Genomic DNA, 22868 nt, shown 5'->3' with positions numbered 1-22868 from the left:
GATTCTTTGGGAGAGTAAGGGATGGGAAAAAACACTCAGGACAATCCTTATTAGTACAGTGATAAGTAAAAAAAGAAGAAAAAACAGCACAACGCCAAGCACAAAATTAACATTCAGTAAGTGATGATACCTAATGATCATACCTATTTATAGGATATGAAACATAAGTTGATCCAGCTGATGTGGAATGACTGGAATAAGGAAGTGAGGCGAGCAGCTGCGCAGGCGCTGGGGCAAATGAGCCTTGGGAAAGAGGTGCACGACATAATCAGGTAAGACCCAGTCAACATGAGGAGACGCTCTTCTAAATTCTCAGAAGTGTTTAGGAGGCAGGCCAGACATGGTGGCTCCCAACACTTTGGGAAGACGAGGCGGGCGGATCACAAAGTCAGGAGATCGAGACCATCCTGGCTAACACAGTAAAACCCTGTCTTTACTAAAAATACAAAAAATTAGCCGGGCTTGGTGGCACATGCCTGTCATCCCAGCTACTCGGGAGGCTGAGGCAGGAAAATCGCTTGAACCCGGGAGGCGGAGGTTGCAGTGAGCAGAGATCACGCCACTGCACTCCAGCCTGGCGACAGAGCAAGACTCCGTCTCAAAAAAAAAAGTGCTTAGGAGGCCTGGGATCCAGCCACCCAGCATTTGTTGAGCTCCTCTGTACGGACCCTGGACCAGGTCCCACTGTAAAAAATTAACTGTCCCTACAAACTAACAACATGGCTAGGGAAAGAAGCATTGAGTGCCTAGTAGGTGTGAGGCAATGGTTTGGGTGTTGGAGGGTGTTCAAAAGTATGATGCAATTCTGATGACCACATGCAAAATATACAAACACCTAATTAAAAATACCAAATCATTAAAAACTAGAACAAATGGCGTATACCATAACTGCTGGAGCAGAAAAATGGAATACTCAGCGTGGCTAGAGGAGTAAGGCCAAGTTTCACAGAGGGTGGATAAGACTGCACAGGAGGCCCAGCCCAGTGGCACATGCCTGTAATCCCAATACTTTGAGACTCCGAAGCAGGAGGATCAATTGAGCCCAGGAGTTCGAGACCAGCCTGGGCAACACAGCAAGACCTTGCCTCTACTAAAAATAAAAAAAATAAAAAAAATAAAAAATTGGCCAGACGCAGTGGCTCACTCCTGTAATCCTAGCACTTTTGGGAGGCCGAGGCAGGTGGATCACAAGGTTAGGAGATTGAGACCATCGTGACTAACACGGTGAAACCCTGTCTCTACTAAAAATACAAAAGGGCGTGGTGGTGGACACCTGTAGTCCCAGCTATTCAGGAGGCTGAGGCAGGAGAATGGCATGAACCTGGGAGGTGGAGCTTGCAGTGAGCGGAGATCACACCACTGCACTCCAGCCTGGGCGACAGAGTGAGACTCCGTCTCAAAAATAATAACAATAAAATAAAATAAATAAAAAATTAGCCAGTGTGGTGGTGTATGCCTGTAGTCCCAGCTACTTGGGAGGCTGAGGCAAGAGGACTGCCTGGATCCAGGAAGTCCAAGGCTGTCATGAGCCATCATCATGCCACTGCATTCCAGCCTGGGCAACAGAGAAAGACCCTATCCCAAAAAAAAAAAAAAAAAAAAAAAAGAGAGAGACTGCATAGGAGCCTGGCAGAGTGGGTAAGTGCCTATAATTCCAGCTACTCAGGCTGAGGCAGGAGAATCACTTGAGGTCAGGAGTTCAAGACCAGCCTGGGCAACATAGCAAGACCCCATCTCTAAAAATAATTTAAGGCCGGGCGCAGTGGCTCATGCCTGTAATCCCAGCACTTTGGGAGGCCGAGGCAGGCGGATCACGAGGTCAGAAGATCAAGACCATCCTGGCTAACATGGCAAAACCCCATCTCTACTAAAAATACAAGAAAAACAAAATTAGCCGGGCACGGTGGCAGGTGCCTATAGTCCCAACTACTCAGGAGGCTGAGGCAGGAGAATGGCGTGAACCCAGGAGGTGGCGCTTGCAGTGAGCCAAGATCGCACTACTGCATTCCAGCCTGAGCAACAGAGCGAGACTCTGTCTCAAAAAAATAATAAAATAAATAAAAATAATTTAAACAAACAAAAAGACTGCATAGGCATTCCAGGCTGGAAGCCAAATGCAGACATAATTATGGCACACGTGAGGGCGTGGAGAAGAGAACTTGACTGTGAAAAGAGGTGCAAGTTGACATTTTCCTTTATTCAGTCATTCAATGTAACTGAAAGCCCTGCATTACCTAATTACTAAACAGCTATGTATTAGGGATTCAAGTAAAGAAGACAATCGAGCTCTGTACCCAGTAAAACTTACCTCATGAGCATAAGGCTGAATGGGATTGACAGCCTACAGAACCCGGATTTTATCATGAGGGCATTAGTGGGGGTTGAGGGTTAGGTACTGAAAGTTTAAGGAAGTGAAAGAAAAGCAACTTGTGCCTTACAGGGTCAAGCTGGGTCAAGGAAATTCCCAGGAGCGTGTGGAAGCTCTCTCCCTGATAGGTGAGCTCAAGCTTATGACCGCCAAGCTTCTCCCAAGCTTCCTGCACTGCTTCTCTGATGACTTCACAGCAGTTCGGCGGGCAGCCTGTTTGGCAGCTGGTGCCCTGCAGATCCGTGACAAGATGGTGAGTCAGGGAAACATATTCTCATCTCACCTGATTGACCTGAAGAGGGCATTGCCTTCCCTGGTTGTGCACAGTATGCTTAACTTCTGCGGGGACACAGAATGAGAGATCGGAACTGGGAAAGGGGTGTATAAGCCACTTCAAATGGGACTGTTTCAGGGGCATCTAATCTTTTGGCTTCCCTGGGCCACAATGGAAGAACTGTCTTGGGCCACATATAAAGTACACTAACACTAACGATAGTTGATGAGCTAAAAAAAAAAAAAAAAAAAAGTCCATGCATAATTCTCATGTTTTTTTTGTTTGTTTTTTGTTTTTGTTTTTTGAGACGGAGTCTGGCTCTGTTACCCAAGCTGGAGTGCAGTGGCGCCATCTCAGCTCACTGCAAGCTCCACCCCGGGTTCACGCCATTCTCCTGCCTCAGTCTCCTGAGTAGTTGGGACTACAGGCACCTGCCACCACGCCTGGCTAATTTTTTTGTGTTTTTAGTAGAGTTAGGGTTTCACTGTGTTAGCCAGGATGGTCTCAATGTCCTGACCTCGTGATCCGCCCTCCTCGGCCTCCCAAAGTGCTGGGATTACAGGCGTGAGCCACTGTGCCTGGCATAAGTCTCATATTTTAAGAAAGTTTACAAATTTGTGTTGGGCCGCATTCAAAGTTGTCCTAGGCCACATGTTGGACAAGCTTGGTTTAGCTCCCAGCCAGCCCAGACTTCAATTCTAGAGCACACCCCTGTATCCTGTTCTCACCTCAGTTAACTAGCTTCTCATTACCTGGGTGCTGATTGGCTTTAGGATCAACTCCCATAAATGGAGTTATAATTCCGTTATTAGGGAAAAATCTGTTTGAAGTGTTCAAGAGAAGCCATATGGCCACAGATCTGTAGACTGAGAAAATCAATAGCAGATAATTCAGCTAATATACTCACTATGCATACAGGTTGGTACTTCAGGCTCCAGCTCATTTGTCACCAGAATTGATAGGTCATTTTTCAATTATAGCTCCTTTTAGAGATAAGTGGTTTCCCTGTTTCTGATTCATTCTTTTGCTTTGTTTTGTTTTTTTGCTTTTTTGAGATGGAGTTTCACTCTGTCACCCAGGCTGGAGTACAGTGGCACAATCTCAGCTCACTACAACCTCCGCCTCCCAGGTTCAAGCAATTCTCCTACCTCAGCCTCCGAGTAGCTGGGATTACAGGCATGTGACACCATGCCCGGCTAATTTTTGTATTTTTAGTAGAGACAGGGTTTCACCATGTTGGCCAGGCTGGTCTCAAACTCCTGACCTCAAGTGATCCGCCCACCTTGGCATCCCAAAATGCTGGGATTACAGGTGTGCACCACCGCACCCAGCTGTTTCTGGTTCATTCTTGCTCTGGTCCTCCCCACTCAACACTGCCTTTTCCATCCCAGGTGCTTGAATGCCTCCTGAACCTGATGCAGAGAGATCCTTACTGGAAAATCAAGGCCTTTGCTATTCGAGGTATTATAGAAGTAGTGCCCCAAACTCTTCAACCTTAAATACCTTTCCCTATGCGAGTAGAAATGATCCCCAGAAACTCTCTAATGGGGTGAAGTGCAGGAGAGGTAATGATCTTAGCTTTTCAGAAGTTCCTTGTCTGAGAAGAGAAAAATAATTTTCTTCTTCAATTTTTAGTGAAAGATCCTGAGTCTAGGTATATGTCAAACTTAAGTTAAAGAAAGGGCTGACAAGACAGTCCCTGCCAACAGAATTAAGGATAAGTTCCAAGTAGGTATCCAGTGCTGGATGCATCTTGCTTTCCTTGGAGATCTCAACTATTATGCTCTGCAAAAGTCAGATCAGTTTCAAGACTGCTACAGACCTAAAACCCTGCCCCTTAATCTGCCTAGTTTCTTTTTAGAATCTTTGGCATTGCTTCTCTTTTTGACATAGATAAATAATTGTGCCTCCTTTCCCCATCACCCTGCTGGGACTAGGCAGGTCTTCCATGTTATTTGTTCTATATTTCATCCCAAAATACGCAAATATCCTAACAGGCAAGGATGGGATGGAACATCCCTCTTCTAGGAATCCTTTGGAGGTAATGTCCCACTCTGACCTATCCCTAAAATTCTAATGGTGATTACCATCCAAAAGGGAAGGTATTGTTTACAAAACTCAATTTATTTCTGGATGCTAGAATATAGTAAGCTCAGTCTTCAGTGACATGCTGCCCTCTAATCTCTGCAGCTTTGGGACAGATTGGGCAAGTAAGTCCCGAGCTGACAGATCTTCTGCTCTGGGCTATCCACTATGAAGAGTCACCAGGTGTACGGCTGGAAGCTTGCCGTAGCATCCTAGCCCTGAAACTTCAAGGGGACCGGGTCAGGGACACCTTCCTAGACGTGCTGCTCCTGGAGAACCACGATGGTGTTCTAAAGTAAGCACTAAACCTCTGGCTCCCACCATGACCTTATACTGCCAATTCTCACATCTTTGCTCATTGAATATGTCCCTGCCTTTCCAGGCTGCCTAATGGCAGTAAAAGCACTGATTCACCTGCACATTCACCACTCACCCAAGTAGGTAACCGAAAAACTGGCCTAAATTAGATTGAAAGTCAAGCTTATGTAGTTCATGCATCTTTTCTCCCCACCAGGATAGGTTTTGGCCAGGCGCGGTGGCTCACGCCTATAATCCCAACACTTTGGGAGGCTGAGGCAGGTGGATCACCTGAGGTCAGGAGTTCGAGACCAGCCTGACCAACATGGAGAAACTCTATCTCTACTAAAAATACAAAATTAGCTGGGCATGGTGGCACATGCCTGTAATCCCAGCTCCTAGGGAGGCTGAGGCAGGAGAATCACTTGAACCTGGGAGGTGGAGTTTGCGGTGAGCGGAGATGGTGCCATTGCACTCCACCCTGGGCAACAAGAGCAAAACTCCGTCTCAAAAAAAAAAAAAAAAAAAAAAAGGATGGTTTTAAGTTATTCATATATTCAACTAACATTTATCAAGTGCCTATTGGGACAACAAGTTTTAGAGTCAAAAAGACCAGGGTTTGAATTCCAGCTCTGGCATGCAATAGCTATGTGAGCCTGTGTAAGGTATTTAAACTCTGTGAGCCCATTTTTTTCATGTATCAAATGCAGGTGATAGTCTACATTATAGGGTTGTGGTGATAATTAATGAGATGGCATATTTAACGCCTGTCATAAAGGTGTTCAGTAAATGGTACCTATTGGCACCTTCAAATATATTGTCTTGGCCAGATGTGGAGGCTCACATCTGTAATCCCAACACTTTGGGAGACTGAGGCAGATGGATCACCTGAGGTCAGCAGTTCTAGACCAGCCTGGCCAACATGGTGAAACCTGTCTCTACTAAAAATACAAAAATTAGACAGGCGTGGCCGGGTGCAGTGGCTCACACCTGTAGCCCCAACACTTTAGGAGGCTGAGGCAGATGGATCACCTGAGGTCAGGAGTTCTAGACCAGCCTGGCCAACATGGTGAAACCCCATCTCTACTAAAAATACAAAAATTAGCTGGGCGTGGTGGCACGCACCTGTAGTCCCAGCAACTCGGGAGGCTGAGGCAGGAGAATTGCTTGAACCTGGGAGGTGGAGGTTGCAGTGAGCCTAGATGAGATCATGCCATTGTACTCCAGCTCTGGGAAACAGAGCAAGACTCCATCTCGCAAAAACAAAAAGCAAACAAAAAAACCCACAAATATATTGTCTCAAAAACTGCACAGTATTCCTGTAAGCTAAGCGTTATACCATTTTTGCATATAAGGCTCAGCAAAACTACACAGTTAGGATTGGAACTTGGGATTCTTACCTGATTCCAAGCCCTGTATTTTCTACCCCCATACTTTTTTAAAGGGCAGGGTAGAATAATCTAAGAAGCCCTACTTATCTTTCAGGGAAATGTACCAGACAATGAAGATACTCAACTTAGGAAATGAAGGAAACCAAGAAATGCTTCAGGAGATCAAGAATAGGGTAAATAAGTGCAAGCTCTGTTTTCAAGAGAAAATTCAGGGCTCTCAAGAGTTTCTCAGACCCTGTCCTCCTCAAACATGTACATACCCTTTTTCCCACCATAGAAGTACTTTCTAAAACCCCAGACACAGATGCCACATCATTTGAAGATGCAAAGCATCTGTGCAAGATTGGGTTACAAGGTCCTACTAGTAAAGACAAAAACAAAACAAAAATCCTATTACTCCTATCAAGTAGCCCTCAAAAATCAGGGTTTATTGTTATTGTTTCAGAAATACTATTTCCCTCCCTTCCTATTTTCTCCCCATCATCCCCAAACCCAAGTTGTTTATTTTTCCTTTTTTTCAAATAGGCATAGAGAAGGAATAAGGGACTAGAGCTGGCCCCCTAGATTTTCTTCTTAATTTTTCTGAATTCCTAATCTGGATTCTCTCACCAAAGAAAATCTCTAGCTGAAAGGATTAACATAATTTTTGCTTTTTTTTTGAGGGGGGAGGACAGTCTCGCTCTGTCACCCAGGCTGGAGTACAGTGGTATGATCTTGGCTCACTGCAGCCTCCACCTCCTGGGTTCAAGTGATTCTCGTGCCTCAGCCACCAAAGTAGCTGGGATTATAGGCATGTGCCACCACACCCAACTAATTTTTTTGTATTTTTAGTGGAGACAAGGTTTTGCTATGTTGGCCAGGCTGGTCTTGAACTCCTGGCCTCAAGTGATCCACCCGCCTCAGCCTCCCAAAATGCTGGGATTACAGGCATGAGCCATCATCCCTGGCCTGGATTGTTCTAATTTTTCAAAGCTGTTAGATAAGATGAAGGAATAGAGGAGAAGGGACTGTAAAAAGGGAATTCAAGAAACCAACTTCACACCAAGCAAGCATTTCTTAGCAGGTTCCTTTCATCATGCCCAAAAAGCTGAAGTAAAATTTTCACGAACAGGTATAAAAAATCTCCAACCAATATCATAAGAGAACAATGTTCTCAGGCACTTATGTACCACCTACTACTGATAAGCATATGCAATTAGTTACTTCTTTATTTTCTAGAGACAGGGTCTCACTTTGTTGCCCAGGCTGGAGTGCAGTGGCATGATCACAGCTCACTGTAGCCTTGAACTGTTGGGCTCAAGTGATCCTCCCTCCTCAGCCTCCCACAATCACTTTATTAATGTTTTTTGATAATTTGCTGCCTAATACAGGTGTTTTGTTTTGTTTTTCAAACATTATTTGTTCTAATTTAGATTAAAACACTAAGCCAAAAGGACTTGCTGACACATAAAATACTCAAGCTGGAGATGGTCATGGGAAAAGTGAGGGAGGAAGCAAAACGTGTTTACTTGAAACCCAAAAGAGAACAAGAACCACTAACACTCCAGACTTTACTCCAAGAAACTTTTCAGGGTAGGTTTCCTAGGGGTGAGTTCTATGCCTTGATTCCTTCAATAAGCCTCTTCCAGGATCTGGATGTTTTGGGACTTAGTAGCAAGCCTTGGAGGATGAAAGAGTCAGGAAAGGGTACTCCCTTCCCTCTTGGCTACCATCCACTCAGTCTTTGTTACTTTGTTTCTCAGGTTTTTATTCATTTATTTTCTCCCTTAAAAAGTTATCTCTATTTGAACTGACTTAAAAGTTAGGTCAAAAAAGGACGTATCAGAAAAACACAAGGTTTTATAAAACAATACTACCATGTATGTTTGATTAAGCACCCAAAAAAGCCTTATGAGCTTAGCCTTAACAGTGGTAGTGGCTGGTGGTTGGGCGTGGTGGCGCACACCTGAAATCCCAGTGCTCTGGGAGGTCATGGTGGGAGGATCACCCAGGCCAGGAGTTCAAAACCAGTCTAGGCAACATAGCAAGACCCCTTCATCTCTACCAAAAAAAAAAAAAAAAAAAAATTTAAAAATTATCTGGGTGTGGTGGCACACACTGGTAGTCCTATCTACTAAGGAGGCTGAGGCGGGAGGATTGCTTGAGCCCAGGAGGTTGAGGCTGCAGTAACCCAAGATCTTACCACTGTACCCCAGCCTGGGCAACAGAGTGGGACCCTGTCTCAAACAAACAAACCAACAAAAAATAGTGCTTGTCTCTGGAAAGTGGGGTTGGAGGGAGAACTATCATTTTTACTTAGTGTATGTCTATGCTTTTGTAACTTTTTAAAAAAGAACTTATAAAGTTCTCAACCTTAAATAACAGAAAACTATCCATTATGGTGATAGACACTTAAGAGTCCCAGACACAACCTAAATGATGAGGGTGCAGAAATCAAGCTGTACCAAAATATACTTACAAAATCTGTGTGCCCGAGCGTAGCAGCAGCCTCAGGTCACTCAGCCAGTTGCCTACCAGCTACCACCCCAAACCCAGGTCTTCTGGTTCCAAGTCCAGTGCTCTTTCTGGTACATCAGGCACTTTTCCACCAACCATGAGAATATTCACTTGTCAGATTTGGGGAAGTTTCTTCCAACTGCCAGAATAAAAATGAGAGTGGAAAGTAACTTGAACACCAGCCTTCCTTTACGGGCAGCCTGCTAAAAGTTGGTTGCCTAAGGTCTATGAAAGCACAACTAGGTGACATGCTGCCCTTATGACAGCAGTGCCAGCCATGGATGTAAGCAAACAGTGAGCAAAAACATACCATGCTGTTAAAACTGAACTAGCTGGTAGAAAATAATTTTTCTACTAGAATTGGGTTGCATAATTAAATAGCATAAATTATCCCCAAAGTTAGTGAACTGGTCCCAATCAGATAAGACTCTTTTTTTTTTTTTTTTTTTTTGAGATGGAGTTTCGCTCTGTTGCCCAGGCTGGAGTGCAGTGGCATGATCTCAGCTCATTGCAACCTCTGCCTCCCAGGTTCAAGTGATCCTCCTGCCTCAGCCCCCCTAATAGCTGGAATTACAGGCACGCGCCACTATGCCTGGCTAATTTTTGTATTCTTACTAGAGACGGGGTTTTGCCATGTTGGCCAGGCTGGTCTCAAACTGCTGACCTCAGGTGATCCACCCGCCTCGGCCTCCCAAAGTGCTGGGATTACAGGCCTGAGCACCGCACCCAGCCTGAGATTCTCCTCCTTAAGAGGTTAACATGCTCCTTTTACATGCTACAACCACCCCAAGTTGCTTTTCACTTCAGCCATTATAGATTTTCCCTATCTTCCTCCCGCTCCTGCATTTCTTCGAACCATCCCACATAATAATCTAGCCTTAGAAAAGGGAAACATTCTTTGGCACTTTAATAACTTTTCTAAGGTTCATACAAATTTAACAATAACAAACAGGATACTGACCCCGACCCGCCCCCCAAACTGATGAAAAAGAACTCAGATGAAAGATCCAAATTCCAAAAAATATCTAATGTCTGTCTCAAGCAGAATGACATGGTCAGTGCTACCCAGTACACTGAAGCCTGAAGGTGATGAAATTGGTGCTCTGAAATGATCACGGATCAAGGTTTTTTTTCCACCTCCAACTTCTCCTTTTCCTTTTGTACCTAGATGAGATGGTTCTTCCTAGAAGACCTTCCGAGGTTTGTGACACTGAAGCAGTGATAAAGGTAAATGTGAGCACACTGATGGTTATCAAGGTAAGAACATGAGTTTAAGAAAAAAAAAAAAAGGTAGCAGTGGCAGAGGAGAATCACTACTGCCTTGTTTCCAGCAATCAACAAGAAACTAATTTAGGGCTAGAGGCATCTTGGTGAGCAGCAGCCCCTTATCATACAACATGGTTGCCAAGGAAAGCTGGTCCTCCACACTGTCACAGGGCAGATCCCCCACTCTCACAAACTCTGGGTAAGAACGAAGCAACAGTTCCATGGCATCAGCTTGGTGGGGGTATATTTCCAAGCACTTGGGTTCTTCCAGATGATACACACGGGAGTTTTCCACTGTGTAATAGAGAAACAAATGGCCCCCCTCACCCACCAGCCGAGCTATCCCATCCTGAAGCATGTGGACTTCTGTTTCTGTTGTCAACTGGGCCCCCACGTTTACAGGTTCTCCAGCCTCCCAGCGAATTGGAAGCCCGTAAACACTTAGTGCCCTCTCCCTATCAGTCAAAACAGGGGGCAGAGAATCGTGGATGAAGTCTTTGGCTCGCTGGTCGGCCACAGCATCAACAGGAGCAAAGTGTCCCAGGCGGGCAACCAAGACCCGCACCTTCTCCATGAAAGCGGTTCTTCGCGGATCCTTAGAATCTGAATGCTGGGCCCCCATGTAATCCATGAAGTCTCGGGGCAGACCCCTCCGAAACTCCACATTTTCTTCCATTGCAGCCTGCACTGCCAGAGGCAGTATGGCCTCTAAGAAGTCACCCCAGGTATTGCGCTGGTACGTGGACAAGGTGAGGTGCAGAGAGTGGACTCCATCCTGGCATTCAGCTTGGTGAATGAATCCCCGAGGAAAATACAGCAAATCTCCAGGTTCCAGCACGGTCTGCAGCACCGGCTCACCAAGGTCGTCCTGACTGAAGTTGGGGCTGGATGTCAGAGCCAGTTCCTCGGTTGGGACTCGGGGTCGGTATACACGCCAGAGTTTCCTACCTTCCAGCTGCAGCACGAAGGCCTCGATGTCGTCGTAGTGGGGGGCAAAGCCCTGCGAGTTAGGGGGCGTGAGGTAAACGTTGGAGCCTGCCATGCTTCCAAACTGCTCTTGAAGCACAGCCAAAAACTGCCACACAGTGGTAGAGAAAGCCTGCGGACAGAGGAGGCGCAGGGAGCAGCCGGCCTGGTACAGGGACCACGCGGCGGCGGGCAGCGCGCGGCCGGGTGGGTTCAGGGTCTCGCGTCGCCCGTTGATGTAGCGAGCGGCGTCCAAGTGCTGGCCGAACTGCACCTCCTCGTTGCGCAGCATCGAGTCCAGGTCGGCGGTAGAGAAAAGTCCCTGGTAGTAGGTGTGGTCCTGCCGCCGCACCAGCACCGCCTCGCGCTCCCATAGGCGCCGGTAGAAGTGATCTGGCGGCATGGGCGCGATGAGCCACTCAAAGAGGCAGGCCGCTCGCCGCCGGCTGCTGGGGATGCGGTTCAGCTCGGCCAAGACGCGCCGCAGCGGGGAGTCCCAGGCCGGCTCCCCACCCGTGTTATCCACCTGCGACGCCGTCGCAGGGGCCCCGGACGACTGGGCGGCCGCCAAGTGCTGCGCGGTGCACAGCAGGGCCGAGGTCTCCACTACCCGGGCCGGCGCGGCGGGCACCTCCACCAGGCGCGCGGGCGGCGCGGAAGCGGGCACCAGGCGCGCCGGCGGGGTCTGCAGAGACCGCGCGGCGGGCGAGGCCTCCAGCAGCTCTGCGGGCCCCAGGTGGCCGTATGGCTCTCGCCGGGCTGCGTCCGGGACGGCCGCCACCGCCGCCCCACCGGGTAGCGCGTCCCCCAGGTCGTCGGCCGTCGACTCCACCCTCGAGTCCTCCGAGTCCTCGCTAGGCAGCGTCTGCGTCCTCAGCGCTGCCATGCGGGGTACAACACTTCTCAGCTGCTTTCGTATCTTCCTGGGCCTCAAGGGCAAGGCCAGGACCGACCCGCTGTGTGGCTGGGGCTTGCGCCGGCGCCTCGGCCGCCCGCGCCTCAACGGCCCTGCACTGGCCTGGAGCCCATCCATGGCCAGACCACACCAGACTGTCTTCCCCGCCCGGCCGGGGCCGAGGCTAAAGCGGTTCCTGAATGCAGCGGCTGCGGTGCACTCTGGGAAGGGGGCGCGGCCTCCAGCCACCTCGGGGTTGGCCACGCCCATCATTCTTCTATTCGGCCCCTCCCGCTCGCTTTCATTAAATGTTTGGCTTCAAGCTGTAGCGGCAGCGGCAAGAACTCTTGCCAAACAAACAAGGAATCTACACTCAGAGAGCAATTTAAAAATCAAGTTGCGGCCAAGCGCGGTGGTTCACGACTGTAATCCTAGCACTTTCGGAGGCCGAGGTGTGTGGATCACTTGAGGTCAGGAGTTCGAGACCAGCCTGACCAATATGGTGAAACCCGTCTCTTCTAAAATTACAAAAATTGGCCGGGCGCGGTGGCTCAACGCCTGTAATCCCAGCACTTTGGGAGGCCGAGGCGGGCGGAACACGAGGTCAGGAGATCGGGACCATCCTGGCTAACACGGTGAAACCCCGTCTCTACTAAAAAAGAAAAATACAAAAAATTATCCGGACGTGGTGGTGGGCGCCTGTAGTCCCGGCTACTCGGGAGGCTGAGGCAGGAGGATGGCGTGAACCCGGGAGGGAGAGCTTGCAGTGAGCCAAGATGGCGCCACTGCACTCCAGCCTGGGCGACAGAGTGAGACTCCACCTCAAAAAAATAAAAATAAATAATAATAAAAAAATTACAAAAATTAGCCAGGTGTGGTGGTTTGCACCTGTAGTCCCAGCTACTCGGGAGGCTGAGACAGGAGAATTGCTTGAACTCGGGAGGTGGAGGTTGCAGTGAGCCGAGATCGTGCCATTGCACTCCAGCCTGGGCGACAGAGTGAGACTCCGTTTCAAAAAACAAGAAGAAGCACAAAATCAAGTTACTAGACTCCCCAGGAGAAATGGCTACTTGACTGTTTTTTCCTTCTGGTCTCTGCACATTGCAGTGTTCCTTGGATGTCCTCATTTCTGAACAGGATGTTCCACCGGCAGCTTCCCACCAAAAAGTGCAGAATTCTTGTTTTCAAGGAATGCCCCCAGGCAGTTTGAGTTCCGCATAAACTTCTGCTCTGCAGATGAATTCACTGATTGAAGCCTTATCTAGGAGTTCCTCCACCTAACTTCTCTCCCTCCTTTCTCCAATACAAATTCTCAAATTCATTGTCCTCTCTCTGAAAAAGAAGTTATGAATTTCTCTACTTGCATTCTTGATATCCGCCCTTCATGCCCCTCTGGGATTTTGTTTCTTTAGCTACAACTTCTCTGGCTCTTAAACTCGGGTTCTTAAATCTGGGCCTCTAATTTAACAGGCAATGTGGTGGCATGAGGGTGTAATTTTTGAGAACATCGTCACTGTCTGTCATGCAACTAATTGCTTTGTACATAAAGATTCCTTGTCTTCATTTGAATCATTTAAGATAAACTCCCAGAAATAAAAGTGCTGGGTCAAAAAGTAAGATACTTTTTGTGATTATTAATAGGTTTTACCAAACTGCCTTCCAAGAGGGGTTTACAATGTTTCAAGCAATGATAAGCATATTAGACTACAGTACATGGCCTCTAGGACCTTTCTCTGTTTGAACTTTCAACACTCCCTCTTTCTCAGTTGCACACCTATCCAAACACTTGCCAAGGCTTTTAGATTTTGCCCTTACCCATGTCTAACATCCACCCTTTTTTATTTGTCACATGGTCTATTACACACACAGTTATCAACTGGGGGTGATATTGTCTCCATAGGGACCTTTGGCAATGTCGTATAGGGGGCGAGGGGTTGTCTAACATCTAGTAAATAGACACTAGAGACACTGCTAAACATTCTACAATACTAAGGACAACCCTCCCACAACAAATAATTATCCGATGCAAAATGTGTTGAGGCAGAGAAATCCTGGTTTATTACAAATAGCCTCCCAACTAGTCTCTTTACCTTTATTTTTTATTTTTATTTTATTTTTTTGAGACAGGGTCTTGCTGTGTTGCCCCAACCTCTGTGTTGCAATGGTCCAATCTTGGCTCACTGCAACCTCCACCTCCCGGGTTCAAGCGATTCTCCTGCCTCAGCCTCCCAGGTAGCTGGGATTACAGGCACCTGCTACCACCAAAGCTAATTTTTGTATTTTTGGTAGAGATAGGGTTTCACCATGTTGGTCAGGCTGGTCTTGAACTCCCGACCTCAGGTGATCCACCCATCTCGGCCTCCCAAAGTGCTGGGATTACAGGCATGAGCCACGGCGCCCGGCCGTCTCTTTACCATTAATTGCTCCTGTATTAGCCATTCTTACATTGCTATAAAGAACTACCTGAGACTGAGTAATTTATAAAGAAAAGAGGTTTAATTGGCTCACAGTTCCTCAGGCTGTGGAGGAAGCATGGTTGGGGAGGCCTAAAGAAACTTAAAATTGTGGTGGAAGGTGAAGGGGAAGCAAGCTCACGCCTGTAATCCCAGCACTTCAGGAGGCCGAGGTGGATGGATCACGAGGTCAGGAGATCAAGACCATCCTGGCTAGCACAGTGAAACCCCATCTCTACTAAAAATACAAAAAATTAGCAAGGCGTGGTGGCACGCCCCTGTCATCCCAGCTACTCTGGAGGCTGAGGCAGGAGAATTGCATGAACCCAGGAGGTGGAGCTCACAGTGAGTCAAGATCGTGCCACTGCACTCCAGCCTGGGCGACAGAGCGAGACTCCGTCTCAAACAAAAGCAACTAGATCTCGTGAGAACTCAACCACCATCATGAGAGCAGCAAGGGGGAAATCTGCCCCCATGATCTAATCACCTCCCACCAGATCCCTCCCCCAACATTAGACATTACAATTCAACATGAGATTTGGGTGGGGACACAGAGACAAACCTTATCAGCCCCCATGCCAATTTATACCACAGATAGCTACAAGATTAATTTTCTCAAGTTGAGGCCCCAAACCTATCATCACCCTACTCAAAATCTACCCATGTGCCCCACTGGCAAATCCAAGTTCCTCAGCTAGGTACTGAAGTCACATAATGTTACAGCCTATCATCCCCAACCCCTGTAAACTCTACTTCTACAAGCTAGACTGTTTGCTGTTGCTTACCTATATCGTCCTTTATATGTTTTCTCAGGCTGTTTCCTCTGCATACTGTCCCCTAATTATCTTTTGTCAAAACCCTAATTAAAGCCCATTTCACATTCCATCTCCTCTCCAAAGGCACTACCATCTCCTTCATCTCAAGAGAATTTTGACTCTTTCACATGAGTTTAACACATTGTGCTGGTAATTCATGTTCTTATCATATTCCTTCCTAAAATTCAAGGAAAAGACTTCCTTATGCCTTTTTCTATCCCATCTTGCATTTAGCACACTGCCCTGGGATTACAAGCATGAGCCACCATGCCCTGCTAAAAATATAGGCTTTTTTTGTTTGTTTGTTTGTTTGTTTGTTTTGAGATAGAGTCTCGCTCTGTCATCCAGACTGGAGTGCAGTGGTGCTATCTCGGCCCACTGCAACCTCTTCCTCCCAGATTCAAGCAATTCTCCTGCCTCAACCTCCCGAGTAGCTGGGATTACAGGCACCCCCTACCACGCCCGACTAATTTTTGTGTTTTTAGTAGAGACAGGGTTTCCTATGTTGGCCAGGCTGGTCTCAAACTCCTGACCTCAGGTGATCTGCCCGCCTCAGCCTCCCAAAGTGCTGGGATTACAGGCGTGAGCCACTGCGCCCAGCCAAAATATAGTATTTTTTAAACAATAAGCTTTACTTTCCCTAATTCATCTCATTTTTCTTGATTTTTAAGTATTGCTTACCTTTCTCGTCTGTTTTTTTGTTTTGAATCAATAGAATTCCCTTTAAAAAAAATCAAAGGAACTTGACATTCTTCTTTTTTTATTATTATTATTATTTTTAGTACAGACGGGGTTTCACCGTGTTAGCCAGGATTGTCTCGATCTCCTGACCTCGTGATCCGCCCGCCTTGGCCTCCCAAAGCGCTGGGATTACAGGCGTGAGCCACCGCGCTCGGCCAGGAACTTGACATTCTGAATATAGATGCTAATCATTGTTATTCAGAGAAACTTCTACAGAAAAGAAGATGAATAGAGCCAACAGGATGTTTAGGTATACATAGTATGATTTAAAGCCTATCAGGAAAGTACCCCAAGTTATCTCTCCCATCAAAATTCATCCCATCATTAGATAGTTGTTCTTGAATTAGTCATTGTCACTTTCACTTCATCTATATCTAAAGTGTAAATATACTGGGAAGGAAGGGTGATATATACTAAATTATAAGTTCCTTTCTTTTTTTTTTTTTCAAGACAGAGTCTCAGTCTGTTGCCCAGGCTGGAGTGCAATGGCGCGATCTCGGCTCACTGCAATCTCCACCTCCTGGGTTCAAGCAATTCTCCTGTCTCCACCTCCCAAGTAGCTGGGATTACAGGCGCACGCCACCACATCTGGCTAATTTTTGTATTTTCACTAGAGACGGGGTTTCGCCATGTTGGTCAAGCTGGTCTTGAACTCCTGAGCTCAGGCAAGCCACCTGCCTCAGTCTCCCAAAGTGCTGGAATTACGGGCGTGAGCCACCACACCCAGCCTCATAAGTTCCTTTAAGTGTCTTTTCTTTAAGAAGGAAGGATAGCATGAGTTGTTGAAAGGGAGATGGTGAGAAAGAGAAATAAAAGGAAAGTAGAAGAAAGCAAATGTCCGAGGCAGTGGTTCTGAACCTGGGGCTATTTTGCACCCCCAGGGGTCATTTAGCAATATCTAGAGATATTTTTGGTTGTCCAACAGTGGGGGTGCTACTAGCATCTAGGGATGCTGTAAAACATTCTACAATGTACAATGAAGCCCCATAACAAAGGGCTATCTGGCCCCAAATGTGAATAGTACCAGGGTTGAGAAACCCTGGTAAAAACTTTTAGATGACAATTCATCAATACAAAATTTTGATATCTTTGACCCAGTAGTAATTCTACATCTAGAAATCTATCCTTAAAAAATATTCACTGGCCAGGTGCAGTGGCTAACACCTATAATCCCAACACTTTGGTAGGCTGAGGCAGGTGGATTGCTTGAGCTCAGGAGTTCCAGACTAGCCTGAGCAACATGGTGAGATGCTGTTGCTATGAAAAATCAGCAATTTTTTTTTTTGAGACAGAGTCTTGCTTTGTCACCTAGCCTGAAATGCAGTGGTGTGATCTTGGCTCACTGCAACCTCCACGTGCCAGGTTCAAGCGATTCTTGTGCCTCACCTGAGTAGCTTGGATTACAGGCATGTGCCATGATGCCCAACTAATTTTTGTATTCTTAGTTGAGATGGGGTTTTGCTATGTTGGCCAGGCTGGTCTCGAACTCCTGGCCCTAAGTGATTCAACTGCCTTGACCTCCCAAAGTGCTGGGATTACAGGAATGAGCTGCCATGCCAAGCCGAAAGATTTTAAATAGAAAAATTAGCCAGGCATGGTGATGTACACCTGTGGTCCCAGCTACTAGGGAGGCTAAGGTGGGAAGATGGCTTGAGCCTGGGATGCAGAGGTTGCAGTGAGCTGAGATGGCACCACTGCACTCCAGCCTGGGCAGTAGAGCCAAACCCTGTCTCCAAAAAAAAAAAAAAAAAAAAAAATTCACCCATGTGTACAAAGATATTTATACATAGATGCTTGTTGCTTATAATTTCAAAACTGGAAATTACTCAAATATCTACCATAGTTATTTAAAAGAATGACAAGGAAATGTCTATAATGCGTTAAAAAATCAAATTATAGAACAATATGTTGTCCCATTTTTTGCTTAAAAAATGCAGCCAATATACATTATATATAATTTTCTTTTCTTTTTTCTTTTTTGAGACAGAGTTTCCCTCTGTCACCCAGGCTGGAGTGCAGTGGTGCAATCTCGGCTCATTGCAACCTCCACCTCCCAGGTTCAAGCAATTCTCCTGCTTCAGCCTCCTGAGTAGTTGGGATTACAGGCGCCTGCCACCATGCCCAGCCAATTTTTCTATTTTTAGTAGAGACAGGGTTTCACCATATTGGCTAAGCTGGTCTCAAACTGCTGACCTCAGGTGATCCACCTGCCTCAGCCTTCCAAAGTGCTGGGATTACAGGCATGAGCCTACATTATGTAAAATTTATTTAAAACCATATATGTTGTGTGTGTGTGTGTGTGTGTGTGTGTGTGTGTGTGTGTGTGTGTGTCTGCCTGCATAATTGAATATCCGGAAAGATATAAACCAAACTGAAGACAGAAGTTCCCTCTGGGTAATGGGATTATTTGTTATAGAATAATTTTCATGTTTAACTTTAGGATGTTAATATAAAGTTTAGGCTGGGTGTGGTGGCTCATGCCTGTAATCCCAGCACTTTGGGAGGCTGAGGCGGGCGGATCACTTGGGGCCAGGAGTTCAAGACCAGCCTGGCCAACATAGTGAAACCCCGTCTCTACTAAAAAATGCAAAAATTAGCCGGGCGTGGTGGCATGCGCCTGTAATCCCAGCTACTCAGGTGGCTGAGGCACCAGAATTGCTTGAACGCGGGAGATAGAGGTTGCAGTGAGCCGAGATCGCGCCGCTGCACTCCAACCTGGGCAACGGTGCAAGACTCCATCTCAGTAACAAACAAGCAAACAAAAAAATCACAGTTTGCATAGGCCATCTGGCCCCAAAAGCCTGAAATATCTGCTATCTGGCCTTTTACAGAACAAATTGACTGAGTCTTGCTATACATCATAACAGATGCTATCCAGGATGTTGAATTTCCAACTCTTTTGCTTGCTCATATAACCTATAAAATAATTTTGAAAAATGATGTCACCTCTTTACTTTATTAAATTGACATCTAAAATGAGGCCAGGCACGATGGCTCACGCCTGCAATCCCAGCACTTTGGGAGGCAGAGGCAAGTGGATCACCTGAGGTCGGGAGTTTGAGACCAGCCTGGCCAACATGGTAAAACCCCGCCTCTACTAAAAATAAAGAAAAATTAGCCAGGTATGGTGGCGCATGCCTCTAATCTCAGCTACTCGGGAGGCTGAAACAGGAGAATCGCTTGAACCTGAGAGGCGGAGTTTGCAGTGAACCGAGATCGAGCCACTGCACTACAGCCTGGGTGACAGAGATGAGACTCCGTCTCAAAAAAAAAAAAAAAAAATTGACATCTAAATTGTTTTCATTTTAAATAGAAGCAGAGTTTAATTTCAAACATGTAAGTATTCCCGCTTTACATATTGATATTTTAAGTTCAAAACTGAATTTAAATGCATCCATTTGAATCTAAATGCCATAACAGTTTGATAACTACCATCATCCATTTTAAAAATAAAATATGTAAGCTCTTCTTTAAAATTAAAATTACATCTTAAAAAAAAACGCTCACATTTCCTTTATGAAGTAACTTCCACACAGAATTTTATCCTAATATACAATTGTGCTTGAAAGTATTTATTTTTCATCATCACATCTGCAACAAAAATCTGTATTTAAATTGAGGGTTGGGGCATGATGGTACATGTAGTTTTAGCTACATGTGAGGCCAGAGACAGGAGGATCACTTGAGCCCGGGAGTTCAAGGTTATAGTGAGCTATGATCGTGCCTGTGAATAGGTACTAGCTACTGCACTCTGGCAGCTGGGGCAACATAGTAAGACCAGGTCTCTAAAAAACAAACAAACAAATAAAAAACACCTGATGTAAAAAATGAAGGTTTTAAAATTTATTTTCCATGACTAGAAGACTGTCTATATTTCTTTCAGGTAATCATTACAATTATTATTAGTATACTTTATGTTCCAATTTTCCATACATAAATCAGAAATATTAACCCACACTCCCTTGGGAAACAATTTTATTAACTAGAGTACAGTGCTATGTGCAATTCCTGTTGTATTTAGTCTTACAGATTCCACACATTTCTGAAGTTTTTCCTACTCCCTTCACTGAAGTTGTTTTATACATTTGGTTCTCTTGCTACATGCAGTCCGTATTCCTTCCTAGATCCCCTTACTTCCTAAATGTTTTTGTTTTAATTTGCATACATTAATGTTTACTCTGGCTGGGTGGGGTGCCTCATGCCTGCAATCCCAGCACTTTGGGAGGCTGAGATGGGTGGATCACCTGAGGGTCAGGAGTTCGAGACCAGCCTGGCCAACATGGTGAAACCCCGTCTCTACTAAAAATACAAAAACTAACTGGGCATGGTGGTGCTTGCCTGTAATCTCAGCTACTGGGGTGGCTGAGGCATTTAAAAGACGCTTTAATTTGGGAGGCGGAGGTTACGGTGAGCCGAGATTGCACCATTGCACTCCAGCCTGGGTGACAAGAGTGAAACTCCGTCTCAAAAAATAAGGTTCACTCTTCTTGCTGTAAAGTTCTATGGGTTTTAACAAATGAATAATGTCACGTATCCATCATATATTATACAGAATATTCAGAATAGTTTCACCACCTTAAAAAGTCTCCTGTGCTTCCCTTTTTTTTTTTTTGAGATGGAGTCTCGAAGTCTGGCGTCTGGCTCTGTTGCCCAGACTGGAGTGCAGTGGCGCAGTCTCGGCTCATTGCAACCTCCGCCTCCTGGGTCCAAGTAATTCTCCTGCCTCAGCCTCCCGAGTAGCTAGGATTACAGTCGCCCGCCACCATGCCCGGTTAATTTTTGTATTTTTAGTAGAGACAGAGTTTCACCACGTTGGCCGGGCTGGTCTCGAACTTCTGACCTCAGGTCATCTGCCCGCCTCAGGCTCCCAAAGTGCTGGGGTTACAGGTGTGAGCCACTGCGCCCTGCCTAATTTTTGTATTTTTAGTAGAGACTGGGTTTCACCATGTTGGCCAGGCTGGTCTCAAACTCTTGGCCTCAAGTCATCTGCCTGCCTGGGCCTCCTAAAGTGCTGGGATTACAGGCTTGAGCCACTGTGCCCGGCCTGTGCTTCACTTATTCAACCCTCCTTTCCTCCCCACAAATACCTGTCAACCACTGATTTTTCTTTTTTCCTCTCCTTTTTTTGTTATGTTTTTGTTTTTTATTTTGAGACAGGGTCTCCTCCTGTTGCCTAAGCTGGAGTTGCAGTGGCATGATCATGGCTCACTGCAGCCTCAACTGCCCCTGCTCAAGTGATCCTCCCACCTCAGCCTCCCGAGTAGCTGGACAACTACTGATTTTTTTTTTTTTTTTTTTGAGACGGAGTCTCACTCTGTTGCCCAGGCTGGACTGCAGTGGCGTGATCTTGGCTCACTGCAAGCTCCGCCTCCTGGGTTCACACCATTCTCCTGCCTCAACCTCCCGAGTAGCTGGGACTACAGGTGCCTGCCACCATGCCTGGCTAATTTTGTTTTTGTATTTTTAGTAGAGACGGGGTTTCACCTTGTTAGCCAGGATGGTCTCGATCTCCTGACCTCGTGATCCACCCGCCTCGGCCTCCCAAAGTGCTGGGATTACAGGCGTTAGCCACCACACCTGGCCTTTTTTTTTACTGTCTCTATAGTTTTGTCTTTTACACAATGTCATATAATTGGAATTATACAGTATGTAGCCTTTTCAGGCTGCCTTCTTTCACCTAGCAATACATATCTTTTTTTTTCTTTGAGACACAGTCTCACTTTGTCGCCCAGGTTGAAGTGCAGTGACACCATCTCACCTCACTGCAATATCTGACTCCTGGGTTCAAGTGATTCTCGTGCCTCAGCCTCCCAAGTAGCTGGGATTACAGGCGTGTACCACCGCCCCCGGCTAATTTTTGTATTTTTAGTAAAGACGGGGTTTCACCATGTTGGCCAAGCTGGTCTCAAACTCCTGACCTCAAGTGATCCACCTGCCTTGGCCTCCCAAAGTGCTGGGATTACAGGCATCAGCCACCCTCCTGGCAGCAATACACATTTGAAGAGATTCATGCATGCATGTCTTTTTCTGGCTTCACATCTCATTTCTTTCTTTCTTTCTTTTTTTTTTTTTTTTTTTGAGATGGAGTCTTGCTCTGCTGCCCAGGCTGGAGTGCAGTGGTGTGTTCTCGGCTCACTGCAACCTCTGACCGCCGGGTTCAAGTGATTCTCCTGCCTCAGCCCCCTGAGTAGTGGAATTACAGGCACACACCACCACGCCCAGGTAATTTTTGTATTTTTAGAAGAGACAGGGTTTCACCATGTTAGTCAGGCTGGTCTTGAACTCCTGACCTTGTGATCTGCCTGCCTTGGCCTCCCAAAGTGCTGAGATTACAAGTATGAGCCACCGCGCCAGGCATCATTTCTTTTTACCTCTGAATACTGTTCCATTGTATAGGTGTACCAGTTTGTTCATTCACTTCTTGAAAGACATCTTGGTTGCTTCTAGTTTTGAGTGATTATAATAAAGCTTCTACAAACATTCATGTACAGGTCAGACTTACTTTGTATCATGACTTCATTTTTTATTTCACATACAATATTCAAAAAACATAATAAAATATTAAAAATAAATATAACAAATATAAGAATAAATCTTGAAAATGAAAATTAAAATAACATGGTCCATTATAATTGATTAATCTTTTTTTTTTTGAGACGGAGTCTCTGTCTGTCGCCCAGGCTGGAGTGCAGTGGCGCAATCTCGGCTCACTGCAAGCTCCGCCTCCTGGGTTCACGCCATTCTCCTGCCTCAGCCTCTCCGAGTAGCTGGGACTACAGGCGCCCGCGACCATGCCCGGCTAATTTTTTGTATTTTTAGTA

General features: G+C 46.1%; 2 protein-coding genes across 4 annotated transcripts in view; one reads left to right on the top strand and one right to left on the bottom strand.

The window, feature by feature from the left end:
• HEATR4 (HEAT repeat containing 4) overlaps window positions 1–22868 on the top strand; it is a 58963-nt gene that overhangs the window by 32985 nt on the left and 3110 nt on the right. For all 3 annotated transcript variants that reach the window (XM_063715905.1, XM_024231979.3, XM_063715904.1), the window contains 7 exons: window positions 154–272; window positions 2441–2621; window positions 4034–4103; window positions 4833–5022; window positions 6510–6588; window positions 7828–7987; window positions 10080–10138. In XM_063715905.1, the coding sequence (XP_063571975.1) occupies window positions 154–272; window positions 2441–2621; window positions 4034–4103; window positions 4833–5022; window positions 6510–6588; window positions 7828–7987; window positions 10080–10138 (858 nt within the window). The remainder of the gene's footprint in view (window positions 1–153; window positions 273–2440; window positions 2622–4033; window positions 4104–4832; window positions 5023–6509; window positions 6589–7827; window positions 7988–10079; window positions 10139–22868) is intronic.
• On the bottom strand, window positions 9802–12261 carry RIOX1 (ribosomal oxygenase 1). Its single transcript, XM_009249269.4, has one exon. It carries the CDS (start codon window positions 12174–12176, stop codon window positions 10257–10259), a length of 1920 nt encoding a protein of 639 aa, XP_009247544.4. The 5' UTR covers window positions 12177–12261; the 3' UTR covers window positions 9802–10256.

Source organism: Pongo abelii, chromosome 15, assembly GCF_028885655.2.
Source record: "Pongo abelii isolate AG06213 chromosome 15, NHGRI_mPonAbe1-v2.0_pri, whole genome shotgun sequence".
Lineage (NCBI taxonomy): Eukaryota > Metazoa > Chordata > Mammalia > Primates > Hominidae > Pongo > Pongo abelii.
Note: the sequence above shows the minus strand (reverse complement) of the source record. Positions and strands in the feature narration are given on the sequence as shown.